A 12635-nucleotide genomic window follows, 5' to 3' on the forward strand; every position below is an offset into this window, starting at 1 on the left:
TTTCTTCATTTGTAGCATTTGTATCACTTTATTGTGTATACTGCAGAGGGTGGAGCTGGAGAAGTAACCCAAGCCCTTAAGAAGAGTCCAGCCCATCGTGAGTGGACCCCAGATACAGGACAGTTAGAATTTGGTTTTGCTTTGACTTGACTGGGACTGAGCCCTGATTTTCCCCTCTTGAAGTAGAAATGTATGTTATTGGAGTCTATAGTTGAGAGACTTTCAATTTGAAAAGACTTTGGATTTTAAAAGAGATTGGCTATTTTAAAGGGACTGAAATTTTAATGTGTTTGAATTGGGAAAGACTGTAGGACCTTCAAAGTTATTGAAGTTTTAAGGTGAGATTTCGTGATGAATAAGAAAGGAAGGGTTGTAGCTTAATAGTGACGTGTTTGTCTGTCAAATTGACAAGGGGTCAGATGCACTGGATAGTTTCGTGTGTCAACTTGGCACAAGCTAGAGTCATCAGAGAGGAAGGAGCCTCAACTGAGGAAACACCTCCATGTGATCCAGCTATCAGACATGTTCTTAATAAGTTACTGATGAGGAGGGCCCAGCCCATGGTGGGTGGTGCGATCCCTGGGCTATTGGTCCTGGGTTCTCTAAGCAAGCAGGCTGAGCATGCCATGAAGAGCAAGTCTGTAAGCAGCACTCCTCCATCGGCTCCTAACTCCAGGATCCTGCCCTCTTTGAGTTCCTGTCCTGACTTCCTTCAAGGATCAACAGCAATGCAGAAATGTAAGCCAAATAAAGTTTCTTCCTCCTCCTCAAAAAAAAGAGTTATAATTAATATATATTTTATCTTCTACACAATTTGCTCTTTAGAGATGTTTAATTACAGCTTTATTAAACTGACAGAAACACTTAGAAGCCAGAAGCAGAAGGAGCTCTCTGAGTTAGAAGCCAGCCTGGTCTAGAGTTCCTGAACAGTTAGAACTTCCCAGAGAGATCCTGTCTCAACCACCCAACCAAACAACCAACAACAAAACCAATCAACCAACCACAACAACAAATCAAACAATGACAGGAGCAAGAAAATAAAAAAAGAAAAGAAAAGAAAAGAATAATAATAATAATAATAATAATAATAATAATAATAATAAGCAATGAATTTTGGGCGGGAAGATAGCTCAGTTTAAGAACACTTGTTATACAACCATGAGGACCACAGTCTGGATCTTAGAACTCACATAACAAGCCATGGATCCCACAAACACATGTTACTCCAGCTTCAAGGGATCTGACACTCTCTTCTTGCCTCTGATACTCCCACTTTGTTGCTGGGTCCCCTCCTACCCCTACACACGCACACAGCACCCCATGGCACACCAAGGTGAAAGGGTTGCTGAGACTGACAGCTGGAATGGACTGGGACTGCTGGACATCATTTATTTAACAGGGAAAGTAAATGAAGGTATAGGATGCTGACACACTGAAGGCCTGAGGGTTAAGCAGCAAGCTTAAAATGGATAAGTAAAAAAAAAAATCTAACAACATGACTCAAGGGAAGTCTGAAAGAATAAACATGAAAAGAAAAAGGTTAGTGCCTGCTACACAGCTAGGGGAAGAGAGTTGCCATAGGAACCATAGAGAAGGAAAAGAATTCAAAGAAATTACTGGCTCTTAAAATCAACTTTGAGATGTTAAACAATCCTATTCTCTTCTCCTCCTTCTCATGCCCCTGCAGTGAGAGGGATTGAACCTAGGGCCTTATACATACTGCATAGGAGCTCTTCCACTGAGCCATACCCTAGTGCAAACAAGGAAAAGTGATGTCCCCTGAGCATTAGTTCCTGAAAGGCAAGGCTAAGCAGGATACTGGGAGTAACAAGTGTACTCAAGGCTGTGGCTCAGAACCTGAAACAACTCCCGCCAGAGCTGACATTTCTGAGAATCACAACCCATGGTTAGGTGACGTCTAGGCTCACTTGCAACCACGGTGTGCAGTGGCACACTGGTATCAGCATAATCTGCACAAATGCTCCCTCAACCTGACAGTTCCCATTCTCTACATACCCACCCAGATGTGGCTCCGAACAGAGAGGAGAGGAGAATGTATACTGCAACACCCCCACGCTCTTCTAAAGACAGCTTTCTTAGTCCCTCTGCATCCTGACTGGACACTGCTTTCTCGTGGCAACCATAAACCTGGCTGAGCCCCCTTACAGGGAGAGCAGGGTGAGCCGGGAAACTCAGCCCACAGTTCATGAAACATTAATGCACCATTATTCACTGACAGAAAAGAGAACATTCTGTAGTAGTTAAGGAATAAAAGGACTTCAGAGCAGGAGGAAAATCTTAGAGATCCTAGTGTTTAATGTTCTAACCAATAATCAAACACATCCACAAAGTATATGTTTCTCCTCTCTGTCTCACTTCAGTACTGATTTCTTCCTGTCAGCCCTTGCAAATTCTGACTGGGAGACTGAGTAGCAACTGCAGACTCAAGGCCACATTTCCTTCTATGTTTGCTCTCCCCATGTGGCCTTCAGTCCAGGCAGACCACAGGCTGGGAGGGGAGGGCAGCACTCCTGCTGGATCACTTTGGCCCACTGGTCTGCTGGAACCAGGCTCTGTAGGGAGACACCAAGTCTCAACCCAGTCCTCATACCTCAGAGAGCGGCTCTGCAGCCTGAGGGTCCATAGGCGAAGCAGCCTCTCCTTGTGCTTTCAATTTTTCCATCTGTTTGTTCAAAGACACAAGCTTTGATTTTGCGTGTAGTTTCAGTTTTTTAATTTTGGTATCAGCAGCTTTTCGTTCCTCCTGCGGCAGAGCAATGAAGACAATAAAGGAATGCTCACTGTTTCCCTAGCACACAGCTTACTTCTGGCAGGCGGCAGGCCTGCAGTACTTAAGAACAAGACCCAGGTTCTCCAACAGGCTAAGAGAATGATCTGCCTGTATCAAGTGCACGGCCAGTGGCCACACAACCAACAGTACCTGCAGAATTTCATCCTGCTGCAGGAGTTGAAGGTCCTTCTGCTGAATGATCTCCTTCAACTCCACCACTAGCTTCTCTGCATCAGATAGCCGTTCCAGAACATTGTCCGGGATGGTATTATTTAATTCCATGTCAGATTTATGGGGTAATTCCTGGTATTTAGACATTAAACAATAAAAATAATGCACAGGGAAAAGCATTAAGTATTCTCAGGAATTAGCACATCCTCACCTCAGCCTTTCCCCAACTCTACTCTTTTGAGACTGAGGCCTAATTAATCCCACAGCAGTGTTCCTCACCATTACAATACAATATGTATTTCATCTAACTTAAAGTTTTATTATTCTAATTTTATCAAAGAGGAAAATAAAGGGAGGCAAGGATTATATACTATTAAGTGGAGAAACACAAAATTTAAAATTAGAGATGAGCTAAGGGCTCCCTTCTCCCTCCTCCCCTCCCTCCCCTGCCTCCTCCTTGGGAACATAACTCCTGTTCCTTGGGAAAGGTGTAAAGAGGAAAGGGAGACTGGAGCACCATTTTTGTTTGAAAACATGTTGATTTCTATAAATTTGCTTACCTTTCTTGTAGTTTACAATGTATTTCCCAACCCTGTCTCAAACAAAATAAATTCAATACAATAAAAATAAAAAGTTATTTCAAATTCTTAAAAAAAACACCCCTTAACCATTTAGCTTGCTGCTTGTCTTTCCAAAAGCTCATGGACTTCTTTTGAATCCTTAAGGGTTGGGAAATACAATGCAAACTACAAGAAAGGTAAGCAAATTTATAGAAATCAACATGTTTTCAAACAAAAATGGTGCTCCAGTCTCCCTTTATTCTTTACACCTTTCCCAAGGAACAGGAGTTATGTTCCCAAGGAGGAGGCAGGGGGAGGGGAGGGGAGGAGGGAGGGGAGGAGTGAGTGGGAGGAAGGAGGGGAGGAGTGGGAGGAGGGAGGGGAGGAGTGGGAGGGGGAGGGAGAATGGGAGGAAGGGGTGGAGTTGGAGGAGGAAGATGGTGACAATGACTTCTTAAGATAACATGGTCCTAAACAGGCTAAGCAGCCAACAGACACCATCTTTCCATGCTCGTCTAGACTCGGTTTCAGGTCCCCACAGCTCTTGGGCTAACAATCCTCAGCAGAGGTCCATTTCCAGAGTTGCAGGAGTTTTCTTCAACATCACTTCTACTTTGCATGGGGAAGGTTGCTCACATTCCTCTAGCTTAAGGTATTCTCCTCAGAAAAACACAGAATGGAGGTCTCATAGGTTTGGATCTGGACAGAGTTACTCACAGCTTCTGAAGGAGCTGTCACGATCTGGTCAACACCATATTTTGATAATTCATGAACAATAGTACTCGTTAATCCCGTTAAAACTCCCAGCATCTCTGTGGGTGAAACAAAAGAAAATGCAACAATCAGTAAAAACAGATACAGGCTGCTAGAGGGTGAGTATTGCAGACAGGTGCCGCTAAGCATTAGTACCCATATCATATCACCTACGTGAAGTAAGGAGATGGTGTGTAAAGTACAGCCACATCCTGTCCTGCTCAGGTGCCATATTGTAAGTGCCATCACCAGGATCAATTTGAAAAGTAAAATGCAAGAACACAATCCTTGAATACAAGGACGTAGTTGTCAAGTATGTCTTAAAGGCTGTCTTTAATGCCTTTTTTCCACTGATAAACAAAAACCTTAAGTTTTCCTTCTTCCCGATGTACCCTTTTCTGATTTCCAAGCACATGATGTAAGTAGAATGGAAAGCCCACCCCACAAAAGCGTGGGAATCCTCAGAAATGCTGACAATTGTCTTGAGAAATCAAGGAAGCACCTTCTATGTGATCTTCAAATTCTGTTGAGTTGGGCCAGATTTTCTTTTTGTCACTTAATTCTCCTAGTTTGTATTTTTATAAACATGTGGCATAGTTACAGAGGTATTCACACACTATGCAAAATATACTATGTACTTAATAATATATAAAACAAAATAAACATATTTAGGAGGAAGAGGCTCAAAGTGTTTTACCTATAGCATATGCAATTAAAAAACTGTTCAGGAACTACTAATGTAGTCAAATGTAACTGCGGGAAGAAGGATCAAGGAAGTAAACGCAGTGTAATGACTACACAACGCTTCAAGCCAGGGACTCCTGGAGCTCTACCACTTGGGTAGACTTTTAGCCCTGAAACTTTTGAGTTTTCTTCCATTTTTCCCGTATCTATTCCAAATCGCTTCATTTTTCTAACAGTATTTCCGGAACCTGACCCTTGACAGCCATTCCGACCATCCACACCTTATGAACTCATATTTCTAGAAAGGACTCTACACAGTTACAAACTCCTTCACTGTCATCTTGCCCAAACCTGGAAAGTCGTCCTTAAAGCGCCTGGAGAGCTTCCACCTATCTCCAAAAGTCAACGTGTTTATTATCCATGATTTTAAATATCCGTCCCACCCTCAAAACGGGCCTCTCCCCACAGACCAACTGCAACGCTTTAAATAAACCAGGCAAATACTTTCTCCAATCGCCTAAGGGACTCACCCTCCTGTTCGCATTCCTGTGACACATCAACCAACACACCCCCACACAGCCAAACCGAGGTTTTTCTTTGTTTGTTTGTTTTCTTCCAGAACTCCCCTCGACGGACTCTTCCCTGTGAACACCTCTGACTCCTGGATCCACTCTCCTTCCTCCTCTTCCCAACCCGTTAGCATAGCAGGATCATGCGTGGAACATCCTTGTCCTCTGCCTACTTTGTGTCCCGCGGCCGCCGCGGGGCACAAAGTTTGTTCAGGGCCCGAGCTCAGGGCTGGGGCAGGCTCCCTCCCGCGTCCTGGGCTGCGTTCCCAGCCTGGCTTCCAGAGGCCGCTCGGACACAGGGCCGTGCACGCAGGGCTGGCCGGCTCGCCCGCCTCCGGGGACCCCCGGGGGAGAAACGACCCTGCTGGCCGCCGGGGTGTCCGTGCTCCCGGGCCGCTTACGGCGGGGGGCACCGGGTGACCCACCTAGGCCTGGCAGGTGACGGCGGCGAAGCCCGGAGGGGCGGGGCGGCCGGCCCACAGCCACAACCAGTGTCCCTTGGCCAGCGGCCCGCCGCAGGCCTGTGGCGGAGCTCCCTGCGGAGCCTGCCGACCCCACTCACCCGCAGACGGCCGCCACGGCCGAGTAGGCTGCAGCCTGCCCTACATAAGCCACATCAGCTAGGAAATGCCAAGCTAAAAGCCTCCACCGCCGTGCCCCTGGGACACAACCACTCTCCGTGGGACGGAAAATGGAACTGAGAGGTCGACGTATCGAAGACGCGCTTGGGGCGTTACCATGGTGACCAGACTCGCCTTGTTTGTAACTAGTCGTGTCACAATGGCCGACACCAATCAATGCCCTAAAACCTTCCACTTCTTCAAAGACGCAACCAATGGAATCTAGGAAGGAGAGGCATGGCGGAAGAGGCCCTGTTGAGGTGTGACCCGGAAGAAGATCCAAAAAAGGCTTGGCAATGCGAGGGGCGGGTATTCTGCAAAGATCAGGTGTTTGGGAATTCAGGTTTACCCTGATTTTGCACATAGTATTGTTCTTGGTAGCCACCGTGGGCTCAGCTTCTGAGGAGGTTTTGGACTAGGGACGCTAGCGGCTAGTATTGGGATATGTGTGAAAATCAACCCTTGTAGAGCCTGAACTTGCTTTAGCATGGCGTTTTAACTTTGTGGTGAAAAAAAAAAGTGAGAATCAGAGACATGGCTAGCCAAAGACAAACAGCACTTTAGTAATGGAACTCGGAGTACAACCTGATGTCACAAGGCATCGTTTGCTGATACCAATCAAGATGTGAGAGAGATTGTAAAGGGTTGGAAATTGGCGCTTTAGCTGGGATGAGCAAACTGAGATCTAAGGGCTCAGGCTCTGGGATGAGTCAGTGAGGAGCTCCAACAAGAAACAGAAAGTACTCATCAAGTGCTCCTTCACCCTAAGGTGGCGGAGGGGGCAGAACCTAGGCAACTCCTAATGATTTCAGACATTCTTCATAAGAATGTTAATATCAATTTACTGAATCTCATTATACACCAAGCACTCAGCTATCCCACTTTATTTGCAATCTCACCCTAATAATCATGTAATCTTTTCAGGCCCAAATAGTAGCTCAGTAACATCTCCTAGCTGTTCCTTTAACATTGTAGATCCTATATTTACTGTTTATCTTTTGCTACCTAACATAACTATCTTATTGTCTTATCACTAGTTTAAGAAATCCTGAGGTTTTGCCTCTTTTGATCTCAGTTGTAATCTCCAGGTCCCAGAATAGTATACAGGGTGTACTAAATGTCCCTTGAAGCAATAAGTTATGTGTGATTATCTTTAATTTAAATGTAATATAATAAACTTCAAAAGACTGATTCATACAGGGTTGTGGGGGAAAGGGCAGAGCCCAGGCTAAGAAGTAAATTTTGTCGGCCAGTGGTGGCACACACCTTTAATTGCAGCACTCAGGAGGCAGAGGCAGGAGGATCTCTGTAAGTTCGAGGCCAGTCTGGTCTACACAGCGAGTTCCAGGACAAGCTCCAAAACTACAGAGAAATCCTGTCTCAGAAAACAAAACAAAAAAAAAGTAAATTTTATCTCTTTGTAGACTTTTATTTAGATCTTTCAGTTTTAAGATATGTCCATACAGAAGTTGGAAACTTATCTAATAGGTATGGCTCCACCTTTTCATGGGTGTTCTAGATTGGTTATTCACAGAGAATTGCAGTGACTACAAAGGAAATGAAATGTGGAAATGTGGAGAGATTAGAGCTGAGCTGAGCTCTTTAAACCCTCAAAAAATTAATGAAAGACTCAAAATGGTTTAAAATGCAACTCACCTGCACATTGGCTCTGAGAGATTGGTTGAGATAGCAAATGGGTAATTTAGGGTGTGGTGGCACTTGACTTTAATCCAAACACTTAGGAGACAGAGGCAGGCAGATTTCTGAATTCAAAATCAGTTTGGTTTACAAATGGAATTCCAGGCCGGCCTGCTCAGTGAGTCAGTCTGTGTTTCTAACGTCTCTCCCAAAAGCAAATAATTAGGAACTGACACCAAATGAGAGTGGAGAACAGTGGGAGTCAGTGCAACATCATGTGTGGATTGCCTGGGATATTTGACAATGGTGATATGAACTGATAGGCAAGGAACATGTTGCCCATATAAAATGGGTATGCCATTTACACAAAGACATTTGGATAGTACTCTGAAACCAAAGAAGTTTGCATCACTCCGGTGTCTCTTGGAGAGTGACCATTTTGGGCCCATGAGATTGGTTCCATAGGTAAAATGTGATGATCCAATTTTGATCCTTGGACTCTACATGAAGGTGAAAGGGAAGAAACAAACAAAAGTTGTCCTCTGACCTCCACATGTGCCGTGGAAATCATATCCACACATCATACACAATGATGATGATTATTTTTTTAAAAAAGAATGACCATTTCCCTAATTACAAGTATAGTGAGGAAAAGTTGAGGGCAAAAAATGGCCTATGCTGCAGCACACATGTAATATTAGAGAAGAAATGCTGGGGATTGAGAGGGTTAAAGTGCAGGGTGGAGATGTGTGTGGAGGAGGAATAATGAAGGCAGAAAAGTCTAAGTGGAAAGGGTATGGGAATGGAGATGTTAGGAAGGGGTGAGAAGACAGCGAACCCAAACTAAGATTATGGGAAGACTTTTTATTTGTAAGCTAATTTATTTGCAAGCTGATTTCTTTGTAAGCTAATTGTAAGACATACGGGATTTCTAAAATGGAGTTTAAACAGAGGTACTTTGCATGGGTGGAGAATGCTGTTCCCATGCCCATGGGTTCTTCAGCAAATCCCAGTGCTAAGTATGGGATATCTCCCTAGGAGTTATTGGTCAAGGAGGGCTCAGAAACCCAGATAATACAAGCTACTTCACTTGCTCTTGGTTGTCCACCAGAACTAGATGGTAGAACTATATGGTAGAACACGCACACTCTCCTTCAGAACAGAGAATTCAAACTGGGACTGACCTGAGGAACTGGCTAGCCTTTGTAGTGCTAGAAATGATGATGTGGGCTGCTGGGAGAGAAAAGTTAGCATTGGTTTTAGCCTTCGGTGGACCCTTCATGCTACAATACTGGCCCACCATATAGATGTGCCCAACTGGTGCGACCATGCAACAATGGCATGGATGTTTTGGGAGTTACCCGACCCGTTTCTGGTTGGATTCAGGCATGCTCTACAAAAGAGAATTCATGTCTGGTACTGTAAATCTGGTCAAAAGCCCTTAGCTGGGAAGGTATAGACACTAGGAAGGAATGTCTAATGTTTTGCTGGATGGAAGTTTCCACATTACCTTGTAAATATGTGTACACCCACTGATTAGTGATGTTTCTTTTTGCCATGAGCAAAGGTGAATACAGAAATTTGCAACTAGTCAAAGGACTGAGAATAAGGGATCATCAAGTACTCAGCCTTGAAAAGGACATCAGTATCACTCACCACCACTATGGATTAGAGAATGTCACAGAAGAGAAGGCAGTAAGAATTTAAAAACTGGAGGATAGGGAGAAGTGCTTTGATAAGCTGCCTTCTGGACGTAACATGGCTGTTGCACTATGGTAACTTTCATAATATTGCTCAAGATGAAGCTTGTCAATATTCCAGCATAGATGGAGGAGCACATGAGGCCCCACTCCTAGCCAAATAGCTACTTGCAGTTAATGCCTGTTGGGGAAGGGAATCAATCTTTTTCAATGATGCCACCATTAGTAAATTGCCCATAATTTGGTAAACAAGCCATCACCCATGCAAATGCAGGCAACTCTAATTAAGCTCAGTGTTTTTGTTTGTTTTGTAAAGACATGAAAGGAGGATGGGGTTGCTGGGGAGTTTTCTAGAGGAACTGGGAGAGGAATAAGAGAAAGTGAGAGTGTTCCCCATCAAAATGCATTGCATATATGTAGGGTTTATTAAAGAATAATAAATTTTTAAAAAATGGCCTCACTCTTCTGGTTTACTGTTACCCAATCCTCTGACAGTTATTTTCTCAAGGCACCCTTCATCTTCCCCTACGCCAAATAGACATCCCAAAACCCTCCTACAGCTTGTGTGTCTTTCAGATGTATTTCATCTTCAATTTAACATTTATTCAGATATTTGTCAAATATGTAAGTTGCATTTAAGTATCTATCTCACACCACACACACACACACACACACACACACACACACACAATGTATACTGTATATACCACATGTATAATCTACAACAATGAAGCATATCATCTTATAGGTTAGAAAAAGTGGCCAATTAAAGACTACTTCATTAAAAAACAGTGTCGGACTTGGGGAGATAGCTGAGTAGTTAAGAGCACTTGCTCTTGCTGATGACTGTCAGGTTCTCAGTACCAATGTCTGGTGTCTCACAACCCCCTTGAGCTCTGGGGGAATCTGATACCCTCTTCTGGATCTTTTGCATACAGACCTCTGCATGGTTACACAGACACACTCCATACTCGAATAAAAATAAAAGTGAAAACAAAAACAGTAATTAAACTTATGTTCCATTTTATCATTTCTAAAAGGAAATACAAAAATCCAACAGCTAATCATGGTTGCATATGCCTCTAATCCTAGCACTGGAAGGCCGAAGCAGGTAGATCTCTGTGAGTTTGAGGCCAGCCAGAGCTAAATGATGACACCCAGTCTTTAAAAAATGCGTTATTTGGGGAATTTGGAGAGGCAGCTCAGCGTTAAGAGCACTGGCTCCAGGTTCAGTTCCCAGCATCCACACGGCAGTTCACAACTTTAACTCTAGTTCCAGGCAATCCAACACCCTCACACAGACATGTAGACAAAACCAATGCACATAATTTTTAAAATGTATGTTTAATACAATATAAGAACTATAACCAACTGTTTCCCTTATATCTTTTCTCCAGTTTTTCAGATAATTAAATGTCCTTTAATTGACCACTTCTTTTTCTAAACTTTGTCAAGGTGAAAAATATAATGGTAGTAATAATAATGGAAATTCTGAATAACAAATGTGAAAAATTAAAATAATCCTGACAAGTTTTTCAAGAACACAATACTTATTTAAAAAAAAACGCTTTCGTTAGAAAACAGAAATGAAATTTCATATTACATGTCAACAATAGAATTTCACATTGACTTCTGTCCCACAATAAAAGCTGACAGATCTGTTTGTGAATGGAGACTGGGTAGAAAGGGGAAAGAGTTGGCAGCGAGGTAGGCAATGCTCTGCTTGTTGCTTCCAAGTGTTGCAACAGAGGCAAAACTAACAATCTCCTAAGATGGCTGGCTTTCAGTTATCCTCTAGGGGGGTTTGGTTCCACCAATAAATAGAGTTCCTAATTCTATATTAAGCTCATCCTTTGGAACATCAATCTCATCGCCTGCTTCTTCACCAAGCTTTTTCCACCAAGGGGCTTGTATGTGCTTCAGGGTGGTGAGATGGGCTTGTTTGGCCTTGGCTGCCACAGGCCTAGATCTACTTAGGAAGTGCTCAGGTTCCTTTCCTTCTGCCTCCTTCAGACTTGGTGCTTCTGCAGCAAACAGAAAGTAAATGAGTTAGTAGAGTGTGCCAGGCAAACAGCAACCTGCATACAGCAGAGCTGGGGCCCAGCTACAGTCAGGAACAGGACAGAGTTCCAGCTCTGAATGTGTTGTCACTGCTAACTATGAAGGTAGATGTCTAGTCAAAAGTTGCAGTTGTGGGTGAAAGCAACAATCCCAAATACTTGGCAACTTCTAGGTTTAAATAAAAGAATAAGGGTTGGGATTTAGCTCAGGGTAGAGCGCATGGCTAGCATGCACCAGGCCCTGGGGTCGATCCTCAGATCAAAAAAAAAAAAAAAATAATAATAAAATAAAAATAAAAGAATAAATATAGTTAGCTTAAAAATATAAACCTTGGTGAAAGCATGTCATTAAAAGTTATAAATGTTCTATTAAGTGCATTGCACTGTAACTACTGTCATTGTCTATTCTAAAATATGAAAAAATTAAAAGACTTTAGGAACTACAGAACAGAATGTGGCTAGTAGGGCACATCTTTGAAATTAGTAATTTTGCTGGAGCTAAAATATTTGAAACAGAAACTAGAGTCTGTATCACTGAAACTGAGATGGTGTAAGATCTCCTGAGAGCTGGGACAGACTATTTGTGGCATGTTCCTTCTAAAGATTGTGGATGCCACATCTCTTGCATGGGGTACTCCTTTTATGAGACAGAAGGAAGCAGAGCATACTCATCAACTGTTCAATGTTGGTGCTGATCTGAGCCATCAAAGCTTCTCTGTGTTGCTGGGTTCTTTCTTCTACGGCCCTTCCCATAAAGTAGCGTTGAAGTTGTTCTTGTGCTTGTGCATGGAGCTCTCTGCTGGCCACATCTGACATCTCAGAGCCCTGAAAACACAAGACAGAAAACTTGTCATAAGGACAGATATATCAAAAATATGCTCCTTACCTAACCACACAGCAGAGCTTCTAGAATTCTTAGCAGTCTCTCACTTTATCTATAGAATCTACTGCAAGTATTAAATTGTCTTTTTTAGTAGCTTTAGTTGGGTGTAGTCATGCCTGGAATCTTCATGTAGAAGAAGCAGGTTGATCCTGAGTTCAGGGCCAGCCTGGGCTACATAGTGATATTTTGTCTCAAAAAACCTAAAA

General features: G+C 43.2%; 1 protein-coding gene across 1 annotated transcript; it reads right to left on the bottom strand.

The window, feature by feature from the left end:
- Positions 1-712: 712 nt before the first annotated feature.
- Positions 713-12494, bottom strand: LOC118576388 (golgin subfamily B member 1-like). The gene is made up of 5 exons (XM_036176656.1): positions 12215-12494; positions 4240-4334; positions 2942-3094; positions 2612-2764; positions 713-766 (listed from the first exon to the last, which is right to left on the bottom strand). The coding sequence occupies exons 1-5, from the start codon at positions 12360-12362 to the stop codon at positions 713-715; spliced, it is 603 nt and encodes a 200-aa protein (XP_036032549.1). The 5' UTR covers positions 12363-12494.
- Between the last annotated feature and the right edge of the window lie 141 nt (positions 12495-12635).

The sequence above is a fragment of the Onychomys torridus genome, unplaced genomic scaffold, assembly GCF_903995425.1.
Source record: "Onychomys torridus unplaced genomic scaffold, mOncTor1.1, whole genome shotgun sequence".
Classification (NCBI taxonomy): Eukaryota; Metazoa; Chordata; class Mammalia; order Rodentia; family Cricetidae; genus Onychomys; species Onychomys torridus.

What these genes read in the sequence shown, in the direction of transcription:
- LOC118576388 (XM_036176656.1), bottom strand. Translation starts at nt 12,362, where the DNA reads ATGTCAGATGTGGCCAGCAGAGAGCTCCATGCACAAGCACAAGAACAA. An exon ending in CAACATTGAACAGTTGATGA is followed by an intron (nt 4,335 to 12,214) that starts GTATGCTCTGCT and finishes TTTCACCCACAG; the next exon opens with AGATGCTGGGAGTTTTAACG. An exon ending in CTGCAGAGCCGCTCTCTGAG is followed by an intron (nt 767 to 2,611) that starts GTATGAGGACTG and finishes CTTTTTTTTGAG; the next exon opens with GAGGAGGAAGAAACTTTATT.